This window comes from Anas acuta, chromosome 4 (genome assembly GCF_963932015.1).
Source record: "Anas acuta chromosome 4, bAnaAcu1.1, whole genome shotgun sequence".
Taxonomy (NCBI): domain Eukaryota; kingdom Metazoa; phylum Chordata; class Aves; order Anseriformes; family Anatidae; genus Anas; species Anas acuta.
In genome coordinates this window covers 65452844-65475258 of record NC_088982.1, presented here as the reverse complement: position 1 = coordinate 65475258, position 22415 = coordinate 65452844, and the positions used below count along the sequence as shown (strand labels likewise).

General features: G+C 35.6%; 1 protein-coding gene across 7 annotated transcripts in view; it reads right to left on the bottom strand.

The window, feature by feature from the left end:
• CCSER1 (coiled-coil serine rich protein 1) overlaps positions 1–22415 on the bottom strand; it is a 664709-nt gene that overhangs the window by 575644 nt on the left and 66650 nt on the right. For all 7 annotated transcript variants that reach the window (XM_068681709.1, XM_068681707.1, XM_068681710.1 and 4 more), the window contains exons 2-3: positions 20149–21513; positions 17386–17573 (exon numbers count right to left, since the gene is read on the bottom strand). In XM_068681709.1, coding sequence (XP_068537810.1) covers positions 17386–17573; positions 20149–21469 — 1509 coding nt within the window. In that variant the 5' untranslated portion in view covers positions 21470–21513. The remainder of the gene's footprint in view (positions 1–17385; positions 17574–20148; positions 21514–22415) is intronic.

Sequence of the window (22415 nt, the reverse complement as noted above, 5' to 3'; positions counted from 1 at the left end):
ATTAGTAGAACTGTTGCAACCATGATTGACTGAAGATATAGGAGAGGTGAGGTTTATTAAAAGAAATATTTCTTCTTACTGGACCAATTTTATATCTAGAAAAAACAGATAAGTTCCCTGGACACAAACACATCTTCCAGGATAATTATATAATACCTAAAGAACAGCCCCTGAAGGATTTATGTGCCAAAAGCCTGCTCATTATTTTTCCTCCATTTCAATTAAACTAATAAAATACATTCCTTATATTGTTCACATCTGTTTGCACCACAGTGCAGCACATCTTTGATGAGAACAAATACCTCTTCACAACATCTGTGTAATTCAGTGAAAATGGATGATACATGAATTAACTAATGAATAACTTTCAATTAATTGCTAACAAATTAGCAGTTATGATCAGCAACCCTTCCGGAAAATACTTATGTAGCTCTTGGAAAAACATTAAGAATAGCAGAACAGCTGCAACAAAGAAAATGTGAAGTCACATTTTTTTCTGTAACATACTGGAATAACTTCATGTGTCATCCCACTGAACTACCACAGGACTCCTACTTCAGTGACTACAGCTGATAACATGAAATGTGTGTTGCTGCCCACACGCTGTTTTCTTTAATGCGTAAATAGTTGCATTGGCTTTACAGAAAACAGCTACCACACTGGAAAATTGCCAGTTCTGCATGAATTTCGAAAAAGCTACTCTCTTCGCTAAGCAAAATGCTTAATGAGGGACAAGATGTTCAAATCATTTGCATGAGTAACATCTAGGCGAAGCCAACAAGCTTTGCAGGAAAGGGATTATCTTCCTGGGAGGCGCAGGGTATTTTACTCTGCAGAACTAAGATACTCACTGCTATTACAGCTATCATCCATACAACAGTAAGACAAAAATGGATATTTTTGATATCAGTTATTTTCACAAATGCTTGAGAGATTTTTTTAATTTTATTTTGAGTACATGGATATTATTTATTTTATTGGAATCAAACGTATTTTTTTTTCCCATAGAATGGTTTGTGTTGGAAGACACCCTAAAGATCATCTATTTCATACCCTCCTGCCAAAGACAGGGACAACTTCCACTAGATCAAATTTTGCTTCCGCTTAATCAACTTTTCCCCCCACCATTTCTTCATACAGCCAAGTAAAAAGCTATAGAAACAGAAGTCACAAAATATTCCACTTTAGCTATGTTAAAATTTCAATCTGTTCAAGTGAAAAAGAGAAAAGATCAAGAAGGTATCCTTGTCTACAATTTACAAGCAACTTTAATGGACAGAAAAACACCAAATACTAAAAGATGTTCTTTATTGTAGCTACAGAAGATGAACTGAGGCCTAATGGGTGGAAGTATATTTACCATTAATTTAGAAGTTAGGATTTTTAAGAAAAAAAGCAAAAAGGGAAGAAAAAAAAAAAAAGCCTTTTAAATAACCTAGCAAGCAAAAAGGTAGCTGTTCCATTTCTTCATGCTTTTGGTATCTTTATTTCAATGTTACATAGACCTTTATAGAGAGGTAACTGATAGAGTTTTATGACATAACCTTAAAAAAAAAAAAAAAAGAGAGAGAGAGAGAGAGTCTAGCCAGAGAATCTCAATATCCTTTCTGCTTCTAGAAATCCATTAATATTTTTCTGTCAAAAGCTTTGGCTACATATGCAACAGGAAGCTGTTTGGCATCACCTCTTGTATACACACACGCCATTGCTCTGTTCTCTTTTCTGTGACCCCGTCTTCTTTTAAGTTTTTTAACCACATGCACTGATATTTGCCTTCTACTTGGAGACAGCACCACCTCCTATCTCAGTAAACACAAGTACAAATAAATGCAAAAGTAATCTGGTTTTGCTCTAGAAACACTGTAAATAAAAGGAATTTCCAACAGGCTAAGAAAAAAAAAAGCTACAAAAGACAGGCTCTTGCGCAATAGCAGACTATTTTTTCTTCTATTCATACACATACATTCTTTTAATTTATACTCCGGAATATTGTTACACACAAGTTTAGTCTTATTCAAACCTGTCATTATTGTGAAGACACTCATAAGAGTCAAAACTTTTATGAGTTTGGTCTGCCCTACATTACATATTTTTTTATTCTTATAAGTACAACTATTCCTAACAAATACCTATTAGCATGTAAGTATTGTAATGTTAGTGTGCAAAATCTCCTTTTAGCAACAGCATATCAAAATGGAACACAGGTCTGAAATTAAATCCTAATTCCCGTTAGGATCTGCTAATCCTTTCCGTGAAAGGACTGAATATGAAAATAATTTGCAGTACATCTATACAAAAATGTTGCCTGAAGCTGCATCTTTGTACCTTTGAACATGTAGAATTAATGAAAACTGAAACTTCCTTTTCTGTTTGTCAAACTACTCTAAGCATGAACAAAGCCCTGGATCGACTCTATGTAGTGTTTATTCTATTTTCAGTAAACAAATGACGTTTGCCATCACAGCGAATAGACAGAATAATGAACAATGCATTTATTCACCAACTTTTAAAACATGCCATAACGATTAAAGCATGCATTCATGAAACAGTTTTTAATTTACCCATAGGATTTTTTTTTTGATTTTTTTTTTCCTGACAACAACCAGGCTCATGAACAATTTAGCATTGGCAGCTTCATGCGTTAGCTCCAAAAAGAGAGCCCCATTAAACAAACTGAAATGTGCATTACCGAGACAGAAGATCTTAAAACCTTTTTATCAGACACCCTGCTGCATGGAATTTTTTAAAAATAAATATTGAACAACATCATGTATCTTTGAACTTCTCTAGTTAATAGACCTTACAGACCTCCTACAGTGCGGCAATAAATATGCCTCAAGAAATCAGTGTATCACTTCATACCATTTAATAATGCCACAATTGCCTTTGTCATGCAGACTATATAGAAGGGTGAATGCTATCCGAGACCAAAACCATGCATTAATGTTGCTTTCCTTTCTTGTGTTAGAAAGCAAAGCATTCCTGCTCAGTTCTATTCTTTTCCACCTGTAAGTTCTTCCAGTAGACAGCTGAGTCCACTTAAAGCATCAAGTTCAGAATAGTTTGGCATCCAGTTTCCCAACTGAAGTTATTAAAACAAGAATTGCTGTGATTCATGAACCATGGCTGAACGGCTGACTATTCCTTTCAACTCAAGTTCAGGACTTGTATTCATGTATCTGTATCTTTTGGAAATAAAAACCTCACAAAGACACCAACATGCTGAGATTCAATGCTTCAACTTATCAGAGCCTAATACATGCAATGAAGAACCTGATATTCAGAAACCCCCATCCTAAATCTGTCTATTCTGAAGATTTCATTTGCACAAATAAGCTTTGTGCATCACTACTCACTTTTCAATAGATTATTTTACCCACAATTTTGCATTTAGGCACAGAAAAGTAATAAGGACACTTTAATTTTCCATGTTGTTCTTATTTTAGAAATACTGAAAGGTGACCCCAAAATTGAACTTGGATAAAAATGAAACATTAAGGAACAAATCCCAGCCATTTCCCTCTGTATTCATCAATCATTAAAAATATTTTTTGTAAGGAGTACAATAGGATGCAAACACTTTCTTTCATTCAATGTATTAAACAAAGTCATGCAATACAACTAATGCATGCAAGGAACATTAGGAAGACATACATTTTGAAATCCTGAAGCACTTTCATGATACATATGCAAAATTCTTAGCATACAAGAAAACTTAGCATTCTGAAAGTATTTATGTTTTAAATACAGTGAAAATGAAGATTAAAAAAAAAAAAAAAAAGAGGACTGCTTTTGGAGTTGAGCTACACAAAGTTGTAGAGAAAAATAAGAATATATGCATATTTATGAATATATAAACTCACAATAACTCAGTAACACCTACTTAACATAAATTTGCCAGTTCTGATCATATTTTGTTACTAAACTATACCATTTTGTGGAATTTATTTTATTTCTGCTACCTTTCTACTCCTAGGAACCTGAAAAGCAGCATGAATATTTCGGCACTTGAAACAGAGATATTTAACTTATTTCAATCAAATATTTTAAAAGCATAAAAACAAGTCAAACTGCATTCTACACTGTGGTTAAATAAGAACTATTTCACATTAAGTATAGGTTATGTTACATAAAAAACAGATCTTTAACATGTCCCTGGACTTGAACAGCTTCTGAAGACCAGCCATTATTCTTTATGAATTTCCTTTATTAATCTTCTCTTCCTACATTATCAGGCAGAAGATGAGAAGCATAGTGCTAAAACAGCAAGAATATGGTATGAATAAACAGGTGACACATCTTTTTGTAATTCCCTTGGAAATATTGATTAATTTAAAAAAAATAAATAAATCATTTCAAAAGCTTACTTTTCTATCTGCAGGTATATGTTCTCTTGTATACAATTCTGTCCTTAACCAATTGTCAGTCTCTACATTTTTTCCCCCTCTTTGTCTAAATCCACTTAATATAGCCTCAGTCTTGCTCTGAAACTATTCATAGGTACACTTTAACATGTTGCACTACCATTTTTAAATATTGCCCTGAAGAATGCCAAATCATTTCGGGAATCAATTCATAACATAAGCCTTAATCACAGATGAAAGAAAAATACTATTTTCTGTGTCACATGCCTGTAACCTAAGGAACAGAAAGGTGGAGTCTAAACAACAGCCGTGAAAACAGTCACATCATGTGTCTCATGAACAACAGGTGAAAGGACAAATGATACAGAACAAGAAATATTGTGATTTATTGAAAAAAGCATAATTGTCATAAAATTGTCATAACAGAAGAATTTATATTGTATGAAGATTTAAATTAACAAAATTAAGAAAGATAACAGTGCTGTGGATACCTTGCACTTTAACTTTTATCAATAAACATGAATGAAAATTATAGGCATAAATTTCTATTTATCAAGATGCAAAAATATTCTTTTTTTTTTTCTTTACCTTATATGAGCCTGAAAAAGAGGAAAGTTTTTCAAAGAAAAGACATAGCTTTGATAACAAGATCAAAATGTTTTCCATGTCATGCGTCATTAAAGAGAACAGAAAAAAAAAACCTTCTTATTCTAGTCTGGAGGAAAATCTCTTAAAATGTGACTAACTAAAATATGAAGAGACATCTACTGCCATGCACAGTGCCACATTTACAGCAGGAAAATTGCATTTCTTTCCTCTTTCAGAAATGTCTGACAGTTCATTGCCAACAAAGCATATTTAACGAGCTGTCTTAATTTCCTATGAACAATGTTCTTTAGAGAGAATATTTATAGAAAATAAAACTAACCCCTAGATTTCAGTATTTTAGGCAATTACAAGGTTACACATTTTTCTTGGCAACCATTTCTGTCAGCTCTTGACCTTCTTAGTTTCTTGTTCTCAATTCCTGTGTAAATTACAATCAATAAATAAATAAAATAATAAAAGCTTCTCCACTCTCTCCAGCTGCTTCTGTTGACTGACTTCCCGTCCTCTTACTTTCAGAGGCACCACAAACCCTAAGTTTTCTATACACTTCCTTCCTTTCTGATGCCTAACCATTTCCTTTGCTACATTACCTGCAGTGAACATTACCCTGTTAACTCCACCACTTACCTAGTCCCAGTTTTCTTACCGTCAGCACTTTTGCTCTTATTATCAGCACTTGATAATCCTGCCCATTTTTCAGTGGGAACATAGCCCATCCTCCAGTAAGTCCTAACTTTTCTTTATCCTCCCCATTCCTTTCTGGATCAGTTCTCTCACTTTCCCACACTTCCACTTCATCCACTTCAGTCTGCAGATTTGTAAAGACAAAAGTCTGCCAAGATACAAGTCTGCCAAGTCTGCAGATTTATAAAGACAATTTCATTTCAGTAAGTGTTCCATCCCACTATTTATTCATTTTACTTTGCACAACACTTATTTCATGATGCTTATTTTAAGATAATTTCTTCAAAATATATTCAAAATGCTTAAAGTTTGATCATTTTAGGTTAGAATAATGAAGTCAAAACTGGTGGGTTTTACTTTTATCAACTGCAACATGCCAAAAAAGATGACAGGAGACTTTTCATGCAAATGCAAACTTCTGATTTATGGAACAGTCACAACTAGCCTAATTTCCTGTAATATATTCCAAAAAGTTACCCAGTGAAGAATCTTGTAGGAGTCATTTTTAGCAGACAACATGAGTTCTGCTACACTGCTGTCTACTTTACAAGATCAGATATAACAGGGTGGGTATGTGGGAGTAACTTAAAACATGCATACAAATAAAAAACAAAATTGAGTAAGAAAAATGGAAGCCCTCCTTTTTGTCCAAGCTATCTCAGTCTGAGCAAACAGAAGCAGACTTCGGTGAACAATCTTCCAGTAGTCTTGGATTGATTAAAACTCTCCTTCCCATCACAGATGTTCAAGATCCTAAAGCAGACTTGTTTCTAAACATTTTAACTCTCCTCCCCAAGTTTTCTTTGGTATCAAAAATGGATTTTAAATAAACATACAATGAATTGGTCCACTGTATTACAAACTAACATTGCTCTATTATTACTAACTAGCTCTCAAGTGGCATGCTTCTCTGACTGCCCATCAGCTCTGAATCATAACAGATTTACAGTCTGTTTACGTAACTGGAAATCCCAGACAATTATCTAACACTAAAATTCTTCAAGATCAGAAAACTTTGGGAAAGCTTCCTAAAGTACAAAAAGTTCAAAATATATCTTTATTTTATCAAAAACTCAATTACAAAAATATAGACTTTTGTCCTGAATTTAAAGTGCAAAAGTTTAAGAAAAGTATGTGGTGTATATTTGTGTGTGTGTGTGTGTGTTTGGTTTAGGTGTTTTGTTGTTGTTTTATATAAAACATCCATCCAGTGAGCTACGAAAGTTCAGAAGGAAAGATATTAAACTATTCACCGGGCCTATATTATTTCAATGAATTTTATGAGCTTTACTGAGTGAATGGCAATGGCATGAATACAGAAAACAATCTCCCAAGCAAAAACTAATAAAAAAATAAATAAATTTGCCTATGCTTCATTCCTTTTTTTGAAGGATTTAATTATATTTTTGCCTGCTCATCCTTTACAAGGTGCATTAACCTGGATTCCCAAACATAATTTCCATATATCTATCAGTAATATACTGTGCAAAATGTGATCCTGAGTCTTTAATGGGTTAGCATTCATTTGACTCTAAATCAGAAAACATTCTAGACAGCAAGCATTGGGGTCTGCATCTAATTTTCCTGCCAGTACCATGTTCTTAACCCAGGGATCATCTAGGATTGCCTCCAGTAGCACACTGGCAAGACAAGGACTGCAGAAATAATGACCAAACAAGTGACCCAATAACATTTCAATTTCTTCCCCCATTACATTCTCTTTATCAATCAAAGAGATCAAAAGCATGGAAGCACCCTACCTTGAATTGTCTGGGAGAAAACAATACCATATTTATTCTGAGCTATGTATTCTGATTTATTTTCATAAATCTGAGTGGAAATTAGGGTATTGTTGCTTTTATTATTATTATTATTATTATTATTAAATACTTTAATTTATATTCACTAGTCATAAACTTCAGCTCTAGTGAATAATATGTCTATTAACTGTCACCTTTAGAGAAATTTCATTATAATTTCAGTTCTCCTACTGTATTTGGTTAAATTTACTTGGATAAGCTAACCTGCTAGTGCTAAAGGCTTGCCTCAAAATAAAGATGTGATGGTAGTCTTCCAGTGCATAGAAGTAATTAAAATCATTTACCTTCTTTTTTAAGAAGGATTATTTTCTAACACAAATAACAGATAGAAAGATTTTTTTATGTAATTATTTTACTCATTGCATAATGACCTGTCTGTCATTTAAAATCCAAGTGTAGTCATTGAAATATAAAGATCCAAGCAGCCACACAACATTACAAAGTCACACAGCCTGTCTCCATCAATAACAACTCCCAAGTTCTCCTGACTTATGTCACAACTACACTGAGAAAGAGGAAAAGAGGGAAAGGGGACTTTCCCACCCACTCACCCACCCTTTTTCACCCTAAATCCTAGCTGACCACAGGCATAGGACCATGCAAACTCCAGAGTCACCCTCAAACCTTGCCAACTATCAATTTAAGTATTGCAATAGTTGGTAGGGACCATCAATTAGATTTGCCAGAAAACTGTTTAATGCACAGTAAAACCCTGTCCTCACCCACATTTTCAGAGTGTGAGAGACACCAAACAGAAGGTAAAGGTCTTCACCAAACTGAGTTGTCTCTTTGGACACGTAGGTGGTGACATTCATATTTCAGTAGCCTGCATGCACAGACTGAAGACAATAGAATGTTTTTTTCAACCACACTACATAACAATATCACTACAATATTTGCCTGCACTCAGCAGATGTGATAACAGAAAACGCGATGATGAATAGGAAAGTAAAATGTAGAAGTCTGAATAAAATAGAAAAAGAACAAGCCTTCTTTGGCCTAACAAATATATAGTTGTTTAAACAGCATCAATCATTGTTGCATAGTTTAATACACACCCAGATCTCCGTGCAGAGAAAGAAATCCTAAAAAATAATACCAATTCTAAAAGATAAGCAGGCTTGGGAAAAGCTGCCTCTTCACATTAACAGGCAAAAATGTTAGTGGGATGTCGTGAGACTAAAAGAGAAGTGTGAGAAAAATCCATCCACTGTGTTTTACACTTCCATTTCTGAGTCTCGATAAACAGCTCAACATTCCACAAAAACATGAAAACAGAAAAACAAACGCTACACATTACAGAGAACACCTATCCATAGTTTTAAAAGCCCAGTCCCCTGTGAATTAATTCAGGAAATACTTACAAGTACTCCCATATTAAAGCTTCAAAAGAAAAATAAAATACCATATTGCCAATTGAACTAATTCTGTTCTATATTCTCTATGTAGCAACACATTCATCCATTACTACGATTACTCTGGGATGTACAATTGCTAATAACTTCTTCTACCTTTTATTGGTACTAACATAACTGTATTCAAATGAAAATTTTGTACTAACATTAAAACAATAGTTTACCCTTTTCTTGGACTATAATGATTGTGTCCTTAAAAAGTGCATAGAACATTCATTTTTAATATTAAGTAAAGTCTAAATTAATTTCAGTTAGCTACTTGATCTCAGGAATGAATTCAAAGTGTATAACAACTGCAATCTGATTTTTTTACGAGCTCTTAATATGTTAAGAAATGAGTATTACACTACAGACATTAATTTCCCACAGGGTATTTAGCTGAAAAGCTTCTAGTTGACTTGACCTAAAAATTATAGACAAAATTCTTAAATCCCAATTTGCCCTTTCCAGTTTCTTTTTATGCTAACAGTATATGAAAGCCATTTTCTCTGTGCAAAATTAAGAACATAAATTGCTGCTTACCTACAATCAGCAGTTTGTTCCTATTTACACAGTACTGTACAACACTTATACTATGAAAACGATCGTAACATTTCTTGCTTTAAGTGGCTTCCACAGTTTCCTTCTACAAGGAAGCAAAAGTCAAATGCATTGCAAATGGGGAAATTTTGTTACATGAGAGCAAAGCTAGTTATAAACGCATGCTGTCGAGTCTACTTCACATGAAGGGCGAACAGCTGCCTTACAGGGCTTTCTTGAACAGTTCAATAAAAATTGATGTTCCTAAGTGTTCTCCCTTGAGAAGAGGGAGATTCCTCTCAAATAGCAAAGACTAGTTTGAATTAAGCAGAAATATCACAACTGAATGACAGAAGGAAACGTAATGCCTAATTTAACTATTAAAAGAACTTGTACAAACATCACAGATACGAGATATAATACATGTATGGCAAGTTGACAACAGGTTGTGGTTATTCAGAGAAAACATAACCTTGTTAGTTCTAAAGAAGGTTGTATAGTTGTATAGAAGATATTAAAGGAACGTAGACATTTTGCTTACCTGGTTCATGTTTTTTTTTTTTAAAACAAAAACAAAAACAAAAACTTTTGGTATATCTGGAAAAGGAGGTTGTTTTGTTTTGTTTTTTTAGAAGTGAAACCCTGAAAACTCACATCCTCTCCATAATCTTTCATTCACTGCCTTCCCAGCACAGGCTTTCAAGAGAGAAGTTATGCTGCTGTTAACAGATTAAACATTAATGTGTCTCCGGTCTGTGGATGGAGAGGTGGTATATCCCATAGGGCTGTCTCAGGCCTTTACAGGTTATAATAACAACCATCTTCAACTCCACTTTTAAGTCTCCTGGTTGCCCACTGTAACTCATAAACCATTCAACTCATGTATTTTTACAGCATCTCCCACCTTATGTGTTGGCCAGAGATGCCTTAAAAATCTCATCTTCCAAATGGTCTCAGCACAGACTGTCAGAAGGTGTGAAGCAGAAGGTCAGGTCCACAGTCAGGGAGAAAATAAAAAGTGGAAGAAAATCAGGTAGAAGCAACTTGGAGTGAATAGGAAAATCATTTCAATCTTCTCTAGACTACCAGCCAAGTCAGTTTTACCCATGCTCAGTGCTTCACCAGACACTAGAAAACATGATTACTATTCAGCGCAGAGAAGAGAAAAATAGAAAAGTATTTTAGCCTTCATTCCTTCACTCTTCTAGCAGCCTCAGATGTACATTCAGCAAAGTCCGTAGGGGCACAGTATCTTTTTGCTTCTCATGATGTAGTAACTGGAGTACAACGGATGCTTGATAATAAGATTACTTGGGAAACACTAAAAACAAAGCTATCACACATTCATGAGTTTTCAGACTTCAATACTACTTCATAATGTACAATATCAAAGGCAAGGACAGGTCTGAATACAGTGACTTGGAGAACTGCTCTTTGATAACAAGGGCTATTTCTAAAGTACACTAGGAATGTGACTATTAGTTGCTAAGGTACCCCAAATAACCCAATTAAAGTGAATGAACAGAATATTCAGGACATCTAAACAAAATGCAGACACCAGCTGCTAACGAGCAATAATTATCACAAATATGGTTCCTGTTTGGAATGTAGAACACATTTCCATTAAAGTGTCCTTTGTTTTTACCGTTCTGCTCCGTCCCAGGCTACATCAGAAATGTCAAATACTTGTAATTAGTATTTCTTTTGATGGTACCTTGCTACTCCTGTGCCGATCATTTACCTTTGTCATGTCCTTCCAAAGTTTCAGACAGCCCTCTCTACACTAAATTTGTCAATCCTTAATTTTGCATATTTAGCTGACATTCTCAGAGCATGAGCACTTAGAATAGAATAGTTTTAGCTGGAAGGGACCTACAAAGATCATCAAGTACAACTAATTTACTACTTCAGGGCTAACCCATTAAGAGCATAATCTAAGTGCTTCTTAAATATAGGCAGCCGTGAGGCACCTACCACCTCTCTAGGAAGCCTGTTCCAGCGTCAGAGTCCTCTCTTAGCTAGAAATATTTTTCCTGATGTCTAATCTGAACCTCTGCTGACACAGCTTTGAGCCACTGCCATGTGTCCAGTCACTAGATAGCAGGGGAAAGGACGAGCACCTCCCTCTCCACTTCCCCTCCTCAGGAAGCTGCAGAGAGCAATGAGGTCACCTCTCAGCCTCCGTTTCTCCAAGCTTGACAAACCCAGTGTTCCCAGCCTCTCCATATAGGATATGTCTTCCGGCCCTTTTACCAGCTTTGTTGCCCTCCTCAAGGCACAAGTACCTTAATATCTTCTTTATATTGTGGAGCCCATAACTGCATACGATATTAAAGGTGATCAATGCTAAATACAGTGAGGTAATCAATTCTTTTGATCAGCTTGCCATGTTGTTTAATTCAACCCCTTCCATTATCATATGGAAGCCTGCAATAGCTCATAAATAGCTCATAAAATGGTCCAAACACAGGTTTTTGTATTCCAATGTTGTTGGTTTTTTTTTTTTGCGTATTTGTATATTGTAGATATATTTACTAAGACACTGGATACTCAAAGCATCCTTACGTAATAAGCATAGTGCAAACATGAAGAAAAGGGGACTCTGTTGAAGTGTTAGCACTGGATGATTAAACAAAAAATCCTCAGAAACACAGTGCCAGCGTGCTTCTTGATAAATGATCTTAGTTCAGTATTGTGTTGTCATTTTTAAGCAAGGCAAAAGGTAAAGTGAAAGGAATAGAAGTGAAGAAAGTTTCATGACAACTGCAGTTACTCTAGTCAATGATAGGTAGTGTGGGAGAAAGCATGAATGCAACTATTTGATACTTGGACAAGTGGGCAATGAAGGTTTGCATCACTGTTTAAGCTGAAGAAAAAAAAAAAAGCTGGAGTTACTTTAGGCCATAAAAGTTGTTTAACTGGAAACACACTTTTTTATCTAATGCATTGGAATCATGGAAAAGATGCAAAGCCACAATCTAGAAAAATAAATTGTACAGTTCTAATTGGACTGACACAAGTAGGCAAGGCTGCCTTGCCTGAGGCTAAAGAAGAATGCAGAACAGAGGGCAAACGTATTTATTTTTTTTTACCTACAAGGATGAAAACTCATATCTCAATTTCAGAAATGAAAAACTTGCAATGTTCAGACAACATTGAAATATGAGAAACTGGAGAAAAAACTGTGCCCAAGGGAAAGCCCAGAAAAATGGGGGCCTGCAGAATGCAAAGACCACTGATAATGTTTACCTTCGAGTAAATGTAGTAATGTTTACCTCACTGAGAGAGGAAAAAGCAGAAAAATTAGGTCCATTTGAGGCAGCGCATATGCTGATAGGTAAGTGTGTACAAGGGAGCAGTTGCAAAGAAGGCCAGATATTTTTTGTGTAATGCAGAGCCACAGAGACAAAAAGGCAGATCAGTCAGAGCCAAACATAAGTGTATTGTCTCATTCCACTGCACACATACAGCCACGTTTCTATTCTTTCTAGATAGAATGAAAACACGTTTGTAGCACAGAATAGCTCACATGTTGGTCGCTGTGGTCTAAGAACTCCAACTGTCTTCTGAACTTTCTTTTTTTAAAACTTGTACAATGTACACCTATTTTCATCCACATCTCCCTTTAGGACTACTTGGTTTTAACAACTGACTGTAATTTAAGTTGGCCTTTCAAAATCTTTATCAGCACTTTCTTTTTTATTATTATTATGTTTTAAACAGCAATTTCCATGTTTTGTTATTGTTTTGGTTTGTTTGTTTGTTTCATTTGTCCGGTTTTGTCTTTTATTACTGGTAAAGGTGATATTTTGGGTAGTCACATTTCCACATCAAATACTACTCTTAAAAGTGATGGATTATTTTGTTGCTTACACTCACCTCAATTTCTACTGTTAATTTTAAGTATTCCAGCACATTAATTCTTTATTTTTTACCTGGTAATCTGTTCCCTGATGCTCTTAAAGAATTTACTCACACTGATTTGGGGGTTTGATCATAATTTTCAGTGTGGTTGTTTTAATTCTTTCTTACATTTCAACTTCCCAGATTTATGTTCTTTCCATTAGTCTTGCAGGTCTGCGTATTTCAGGTCATTCATGTCTTTTACCAGGCTGTTTGCCTCCTTTCCATAATTCCTTCCTTCTTTCTTTCTTGTGTATTTTATATTTTCCAATCTTACACATTGGAAAAGAAAGGGAACTTAAATAGAGAATAAGAAGGATAGCCGTAGCCAATTGTCTACATCTTATGTCTAAATATTTAAAGTTGTAACTGATGACTTAACATTTTAATGACCAGATTTTCTATAGAAATATGAACCTCTTTAAACCTCTCATCCATGTTAGCCATGCGCATTTGAAAATATTTTATTATCCTGCACGGACTAATCAGTTTCAAAGTGTTCCAAAAAATCTGTCCTGAATTTCAGTTTTCACCTTTTGTGTAACTAGGGAACACTGAAGTTTAAAACAATTTTTAGTGAAATACTGACATCTTGTGGCATAAATCAGTCACTGCAAGAATGACTGCTTCAAAACTGTTTATTCTGATTAAAACACACATAATAAGTAATCTGAGCAGTTAATCTCATGCATCTGCTTCAGTTCATTATTTACATTGCTATAAAGTTGGCACATTTGCAGAGTTATTTTAATATTTATTTTTTTTTCCTTGCATGATATTTGCATTGCTCTCATCGAGATTAATTCACTTGCAAGGTTTTGAAAGTAAATAATGCCACTCTTTGGGGAGCTGGTGACTCTCTTTATAGGTTTTGACACATACAGTGGGAGATCCACCTATTTAAGCTTTTACCTATTGTACCTGTTGTACTGATCAAACAGGAATACTATGCTGAGTGAATTCTTTAGGAGGAAGAACAATTTCTCAAATGTAATCTCTGTTTGTTTGTTTGTGTTTTTTGTTTGTTTTTCTTCATCTCCTGTAAAAATCTGGTATCCCCTCAGATCTTCTGATTCCCTCTAGGCAGTCAGCAGAAGAATCCCATGCTTTATGCCAACAAGAAAGAAAGCAAACAGTCTTGGAAGACTTTCTTCAGCTTGTGAGGAAAAGGTATTTAACAGGCTACAAAGCTTCTTCATCATAACATGACTTCTGGATGATGCCAAAATACCAGTATCCACAGCTACTACTGCTTGGTGCCACAGAAGCAAACTGAATAGCAACGCTGCCCTCCTCAGGGAAACCCAGGGAATCTCACATGAACCTTTAATTTTCTTCCAGAAGTGAAAATGAATATGAATAGCTACAGAAGAGTGATTAATGATTTTCTAGGCAAACAAGAAAGTTAGGTTAAGGTTTTTAATAATACTTGGTTTAGCAACTCCAATTCTTTACCTAGTATTTATTCTTCATTACGATCGTTCACTGGCAACAGGCTGCTACTGTGGTGTTAAACATTAATTGCTTGTGACAAGTACTTTGAAGAGGCCTTTTTTCTCTTTAGCTTTGTATTATTATTATGAACATTTAATTTGTTTCATTTTTAATTCCTTTTGCCTTTTTTGAATTTCTGCTATTTTTTTGGCCTTCCGTGTTTTTATTTCCTTCCCATTAAATCTCATTTTTTAAATATAAAATCTTTCATTTAGCATTTCTCTTAGTATAGAAAGATGGTAGCTGCATTTATTGGGTGGAAAACAGGAAGAACTTTACTTTCACTCATGAGGGTGAAGTTCTTGGTCTGTGACCGAAATACAAATAAGCACAAACAAATTCTAGCAAATCTGTGGACAATATTGCTAATGAAAGTTAAAACAAACAACGAAAAATGTGGATTTCATACGCAAAACATGAACAAAAAATAAAATAAAAACCATCCCATGTTCACTTTGCTTTTTTCCAGTTGCTACAGTGTTGTCACTTCCCAGTTGCATCGTTAATACAGGACTAAATATAATGAAGTTAATACATCAGTTCTGTCTAGTATTTAAATAAATACAAAGATCTGCGTAATAGCTTGGGCCTGATGACCCAAATAGTATTTAAAGGCTTGAGCCAAGGTTAATGAGCTTTTTAGGGCAGAAACTATGCCTGCATAATGCCCTGTATGCCTACATGGAAACATGAGCTTCAAATGTCACAGTGTTCTGATTTTGAAAAATAAGATATTATTCAGTGATATTTGGATATGAACTTACTGAATAAACATGTTGTACCTATACACTTTAATAGCACAAATTATTTTTCTACTTTTTAGTCATTCTACATCTTTATTTCCATCCTGCATCTCTGTGTGTAATAATTCAGTGGATTTATTAAAAAAGAAAACAGGTGTGTGGTTTTTTTTGTTGTTGACATAAATTTTGCTTTACATTACTACCACGTCTGACAAGCTGGCAGCAATCTAGAAAAGAGGGAAAAAGGCAGATGTAGTGACTAATACTTAAGGACACTGGTACAACTGGAAAACCTGTTTTCCAGTTTACCTGGAAAACCAGAAAACCTGTTTTCCTGTTTACCTTGGCCAGACATAGCACGAATACCTTCAGTACTGATGTAATTTTCTCCTGCCATCCAGAGCAGTGTTGAACATGAGCAAGGGTTTAGCTGACTAACTTACATGTGGGTGAGATTTACCACGACCAAAGACAAATTTCACATGCTTTTGAGAAAACCCCAAATCACATTTTCCTGACACAGTTTTCCTAAGGAGAATTCATGCTAAATCATTTTAGTATCTAGGGACCTATTTTAAAATTACCAACCAAGAACCAGTATGGATGAATCTGACACAGGAAGACAAGTTTAGCCTTCCTTGGCTTCTTGGGTGAGAGAGAGATAGGATATTCCTTACCTTTAAAGGCAGACAAGGTAGCACAGAGACATAAACATTACGTAAGTAATTGTATTAATTGTTGAGTTTTTGTGTTAGTCTGTAAAACCACATCAAAAGAACATGTTGTTTCATAATAACATGCTGTGGAAATCTAATGTCAGTTTGCAACAATTAATTTCACATCTTTGAAAAACTGCAAAAAAATTATCTTAGAAAAGGCAGTTGTGTTCACATCTGAGTCTCTTAGGAATGTGTTTGGTCCTAAAACATTATAATACAATTGCTATTAAGTGAACCTTAATAGGAAAAAAACACATTTATTTATATATCTGTTTAACAGCACTGGACAAGGGCAAAAAACTTACAGCTTTTTACTTTCAGTGGTAAACACTATTCAAATATGAGTGCAAAATGATTTTTTTTTTTTTACAGTTAGCATGTTGAATAAAATACTTAAAACTCATAATAACTGTAAAACTTGTTTTAGTGATTTCCATAAACTGAAGAGTAGATACCACTGCTGTCAATGTTCAACCTTAGTATCTTCTTTTTCTCTCACTAGAGAGCATATGCATATTTATAAATTACACTCATCTTAAAACATTTTTTCTTGCTGGGTATAGGAAGGCACACTTGTCAGTCAGTTACTTCTATTATTATTGCACCAGAAGAGGTTTCAGAAGTACTCTCCCACAGTGATCTGATCTGTCTTAGATTTCCTAGTCCTAGGCATTCTCAAGGGTTCTCAGAAGTGAACCTTTCCTTTCATCCTTAATTTGTGCTCAGTGTGAAAGCACTGAACCTTGTGACCAGCTTTCCATAATGAGCCTCTTCACCAACAACTTCCTCTCTACAAAACTTCTGGTCTGAATCTTGTAATATCCCAGGCAAATCAACAAAGCATGACTTCAGCCTCCTCACAGAAAATAGACAAATCTTTTCAGTGTCACATTGTGGAAAACAAATGTTTTTGTTTTTGTTTTTGCTTTTTAATCTCTGTATCTTAGCCTAGACCACATTTTGCCACATTTTGGAAGCCTGAGCTGGCTTTTTTTTTTTTTTTTTTTTTTTTTAATTTTTATTACCATCTATTACTTGTGAAGTCGATGCTTAGTATAGTTACGCTTATCGTAGAAAAAACAAACAAACAAATACGTGTATGAGAATAAACTCACCATGCTGTTCATTTTTGAAGAAGATGAGCTTGCTCTCTGCTTCCGTAGGCTGTTAAGCTCTTCTGAATTTCCATCCTTTGGTTTTATGATCAGCCGACTGCTTCCAGCAGTACCTTCTGAAGAGGACCTCAGTCGCTTCTCAATAAATCTGCCGTCTCGGTATGGACTGAAGCTATTGGCAAGATCAACTACAAATAGACAAACAATCACCAATCATTACAGAGAATTATTCTCTACAAAAATTTTCTTAGGAAGAACAGCGCTTTGCTTTAAATGTTTACCACTGAATAGTAATCGTAAAAAAGTAAGAATAATTTCTTAGGTGTTCTGTAGAAAGCAGATCCTGTTTAGCTAGGCAAAGCAATCTGGGCCACCTGCTAACTGCTCAGCTCCTGCTGACTCACGTGCTCAGCATGCTACAGCCCAGCCCACAGTTCTTTAACAAATCCAGTGGGATTTTTGCCACTTTCCTTCCTTTCTCCTCTCATTCTTGGACACTTAGGAATTTCTTCACAGTAAAATCCACCAGAGAAACTATCACTGATTCCATGGTGCAAAAACCCAGCCTGCCTTATCCTGTCCTAAGCCAAGCCCTTTTTTTTTTTAGGGCCAGTTCACAGTTTTGTTTCCAGCGCATAGCATCCTGATGCATACAGGTTTTAGTTTCTCTTTGGCCTTCCCACATCAGCTCTGTATCTGTGCTCTCAAAGCACAGCATTCAGGCTGCATCCCAGTCCCCAACACCTTTTAAACAATAACATATTGGAAAAGAGGAGAAAATTACATTTTGAAGTGTTAAGGAAAATTTAGAGATGAGGAAAAGAGAAAAACATGATAGCATAATAGATGTAACATTAAAAAAAAAAAAAAATTCTTTTGCCTTTTGCAAGAGAACATTTCCTCAATGGCTTTTCAAAAAGGTTCATACCACTTAAAAATATATAAGCATATATTAAAAAATGTATGACATGACAAACCTTGTAATCTATCAATAAAATCTACTATGAGATTTACCATGGAAAAGAAAGTATCTATCGCCAAAACATGCACAAAAATATTTTACATTTGCACCTGGTTTTAAATACTGTTATAGCAAAACCAATTGGTCCGAACAGCCTGTTGGCAAAATATATAACTACTTATACTATACCTTTCTGAACACCACAAACTTTTTCTCTACTCTTTTCATTTAATATGGCAGGATTTTATGCTTTTTTCCAACAGTCCCTATGTTTGCTTTCCAATTTTCTAATTTTAAATACATTCTTCACTATACAAATTGAAAAAAATGCATTAGGAATAAAACTACTTGTATAAACCCATAAAAATCAATCATCAACTTTTAAATAGTGCAACATTAGCTCTAGTGTTTCTGTGAATACCAAGCCTATTTACAAAAATCTCTCTATTGCAGTTTCAACTCCAGCTGCCTTACAGGCATGAAGATTAAATATATAGCTGCTGGTGCATGAGTTTCAAACACACTGTGTATTTCCAAACATCACTCTGAGCTGCTCACTGGTCTGCTCTACAACTACTCCACTCCAGTAAATTAAATTTAAAAGCATGAACTTATTCACAGATGAGCCAAAGTTGCAAAGAAGACCAACCAAAGTGCTCTGGACAGATAATATACATAAATGGAAATATTTTTGTCCCAGCTGACTAATGTTCTGAGGCAAACAGTTTTCTTCTTATGAAAGATAATCTAGTGGATTAATTTGACTATACATAGCTATTTATTTACAAGATATGCAACTAATACTGTGCAGAGACAAGTAACTCCAAAAGTGAGATTGCTTCCGATTGCTTATAATCTACATGACTACATCACCAAGCAAAAGGATGGGTATGGACTCATATGAATTTGCATTCATTCCTCTTTCAATACTAACAACATAATTGCGTTTTTGGTAACCGTCACAAATCTGGCCCCACCAGATACAGGCTCAGGATTATTCAACAAAGCATTGGTCTTCAGGTTAGTTGAGAAAGTAAACTGGCAGAGCTAAATGTCATTTGGCAGGTGTCCTTCAATCAAAGGCTGGGTGTCTTTGATGGAAGATGAAGATCTGCATGTCTACAGATGATAATTCAAAGTACAGCCTTTCCACTTATTCTTGTTAATATTTCCAAACTCATTTTTATAAGCTAAAGACACAGTGTGAAATTTACTTGGTAGTGAACTTCCTATATTTCATAGGTTATGTAGTAAGAACTTGCGCAGTGCTATTTCAGATGGAAACAGCAATATATTCTTGTCCAAGCTGCTCTGTAATGTATCTGAGAGTCACGAACCCAGATCAATATAAGATAAAAGTATGTTATCTTTCATAACCAGACTAAAGGAAGTTTATTCTCTGGCAATCCTTCCTCTTCAAACAATGCAGCTCTTTGGTTCAAGTCCAAAATAGTTATGCCTCAAAAATACCAGCTTCGGCTTTCAACAAGAGGTGAGAATCAATACTCTTTCTTAATTCATTTTCTATCAGAAGGAAACAGAGTGACCAACAGCACTGATGATTATTATTACACTGAAAAACATCAACTCAAAATTCAAAGCATTTTGTTTTTTATTCCTTTTATAATTCTGAATTAAGCATCATCTTGGAAGGAGAGTAAAATTCCTAACTTTTGATCTTTCTAAGTACACAAACACTTCATGACCAAACAATTCTTACAAAAGAACTACGGACAACAACAACAAAAAAAAAAGCATCCCCCAAGCCATCAAACCTTACAATGAAAAAGCGGAATACATACCTTTAGGATGGTTTGTTTCATATCCCAGTTGTGTTTTAAGGGACTGAGGTTCAGAACATTGAATAATCTTAGACTCCATTACAGGAACTGTTTCTTTTGTGTGCTTAGCTAGAGTGCTTTCATCTTGGTCCCTACTCAACCCCTGTGCCATTGGAGAGTGCATCACCGGTTCTTCTCTGTGCTGTAACCCAAAGGTTTCTAACTCTGTCTTTGCTGAGTTAACTTCTCCTATGTGCCTGGTATCTGTAATACATAGTTCATTGGCTTGCAATGATACTTTTGTTTGATTAGCAGCTGAGGTTTTGAATAAGGTATTAGATTCAACACTACAAAAGCTTGTGCGGCTCACAGGAGATACACCACCAGCAGACTGGCACGTACTTTCCACGTAATCTGTTCCCCTCACCGGACCAGCAGCAGGATTAAAGAAGATCTGAGAGGTAGAGACATTGTGGCCAAAATCCTCTGCCAGCAGCACTCCATTCCCACTGCTGGGCAGAGCATCAACCTCCGAAACAGAATCCTCTGTCAAGGCTATGAAGTCTGAGGGCGTCTGGGCAGCCGTGAGGTCGGCCGAGAGCAGTGGGGACTGCAACGTGCTTCCCACGCACTCCGTCGTCTCAGCCGAGCAGGGAGAAGAGGACCTGGCAATCACCGGTTCACTTTCAACATACGATTTAATCTCCAGCACGCATCCAGACTGCTGCACAGAGGAAATGGATTGACTCTGCGGAACCGGTTTGGAAAACTTGTAGTGCGATGAGAAAGATTTAGGGAGAAGTTTCCGTGTGGATTGTTTGACAGAGCATCGGCTTTGCTCCTCTGCAAAGCCAGAATCATCGCCCTCATTTTTCCCAGAGCTTATACAATTTATAAAGACGTTCTTATTAGCTGAGGGCTCCTTTCCCTTTTCAAAATCATCTGTCAAAGACCTTGTTATCTTCTTGCTACGTGAGCTGCCAAAGCCAACTGAATGCTTTCCTCTACTTTTAATGTGTTCATCTAGGCTCAGTTTTTGAAAAGTGCTGAGAGAGGAGGACTGGGCACCATTTGAGATGTTAACATTTTGGCTGGTGGAGTCAGGCTTCTGTTCACTCCCCTTCCTGTTATGGAAGCTAATAGAAGGAGTCCGAAAAATACTCCGGCGCTTGCCTGTGCTCCCTGAGCTGGAGTTAGTGCTGGATGGGGAGGAGGTGTGGACACCCACGGCACTAGCAGAGGAAGGTGAGGAAGGAAGGGAGTCGTGTCTCCGGCTAATACTTCTCCTGAATATTGGCAACCGAGATACTAGAGTTGATCGTCTGGATCCTGAGTCCCCCATCAGGGCACGAAGCGTTTGCAATTCTTCGCAGCCAATACGCTAATCTGGGTTGAGAAAAAGAGAGAGAAATGATTCAGCCTCAAAGTCTATTTGAACAAGCTTTAAGTCAGCCAAAACACCCCAGATGCCAATATCTATATTATGTATAGCTGCAAGTTGTTGCATATATATAGTGCTGAACATTTTTTTTAGATTTTCAAAGTGATGTTTGATCTGTATCTCCAAAATCCTAGCAATTGAGCAAAGACATGGCTCAAAACATTTTACATGTGACATATATAATCTTATACATAATGCAATGCACATCATACTGGGTAACAGTATATATCTACATGATATACAAACATTTCACCCCAAAGTCCTTTGTTTCTCTAAGTTCTAGGGACAAGTCTTATAAACTGTACGCTTTCACAGAATAGACTTGATTTTTTATGATCTGAGTAAAGCAAAATATTATTTTGGCTTCCTAAATACTCATTTTTGCAAGAAACAACAGGATTTAAAGTCTCCAATCTTCGTGTTCAGTTGGATTTTTAATTCCTTCATATTCTCCCACTAAAGACGGTACGTATTATCTTACAGCAGACAAAATGCTAGTGTTACAGTCATGCTAAAATATGCACCAACACCCATTCTTCCTAGAGAACTTTAAGTTCTTGGAATTTACTGTCAAAATATGTGATCATGTTTCTAGATTTGAATTTGAAGCTTTCCTTTTAACTATTCTTTAAAATTGTTCTTGAAGTCTATTTTTCTTACTTATAACTAGATGTTTTTGGACTTCTTTGAAATTAGTGAAATGTGTTTCATACACAGGCATTTGGCAAATTTTAAGCAATAAAAACATTATCGGCTCAGCAGATACACTGGAAGAAAAATAATCTTTAAGAAATGTATGTCAGTTCCATCTCCTTTTTGTTCTTGTTATAATAAACTACTGTAGCGA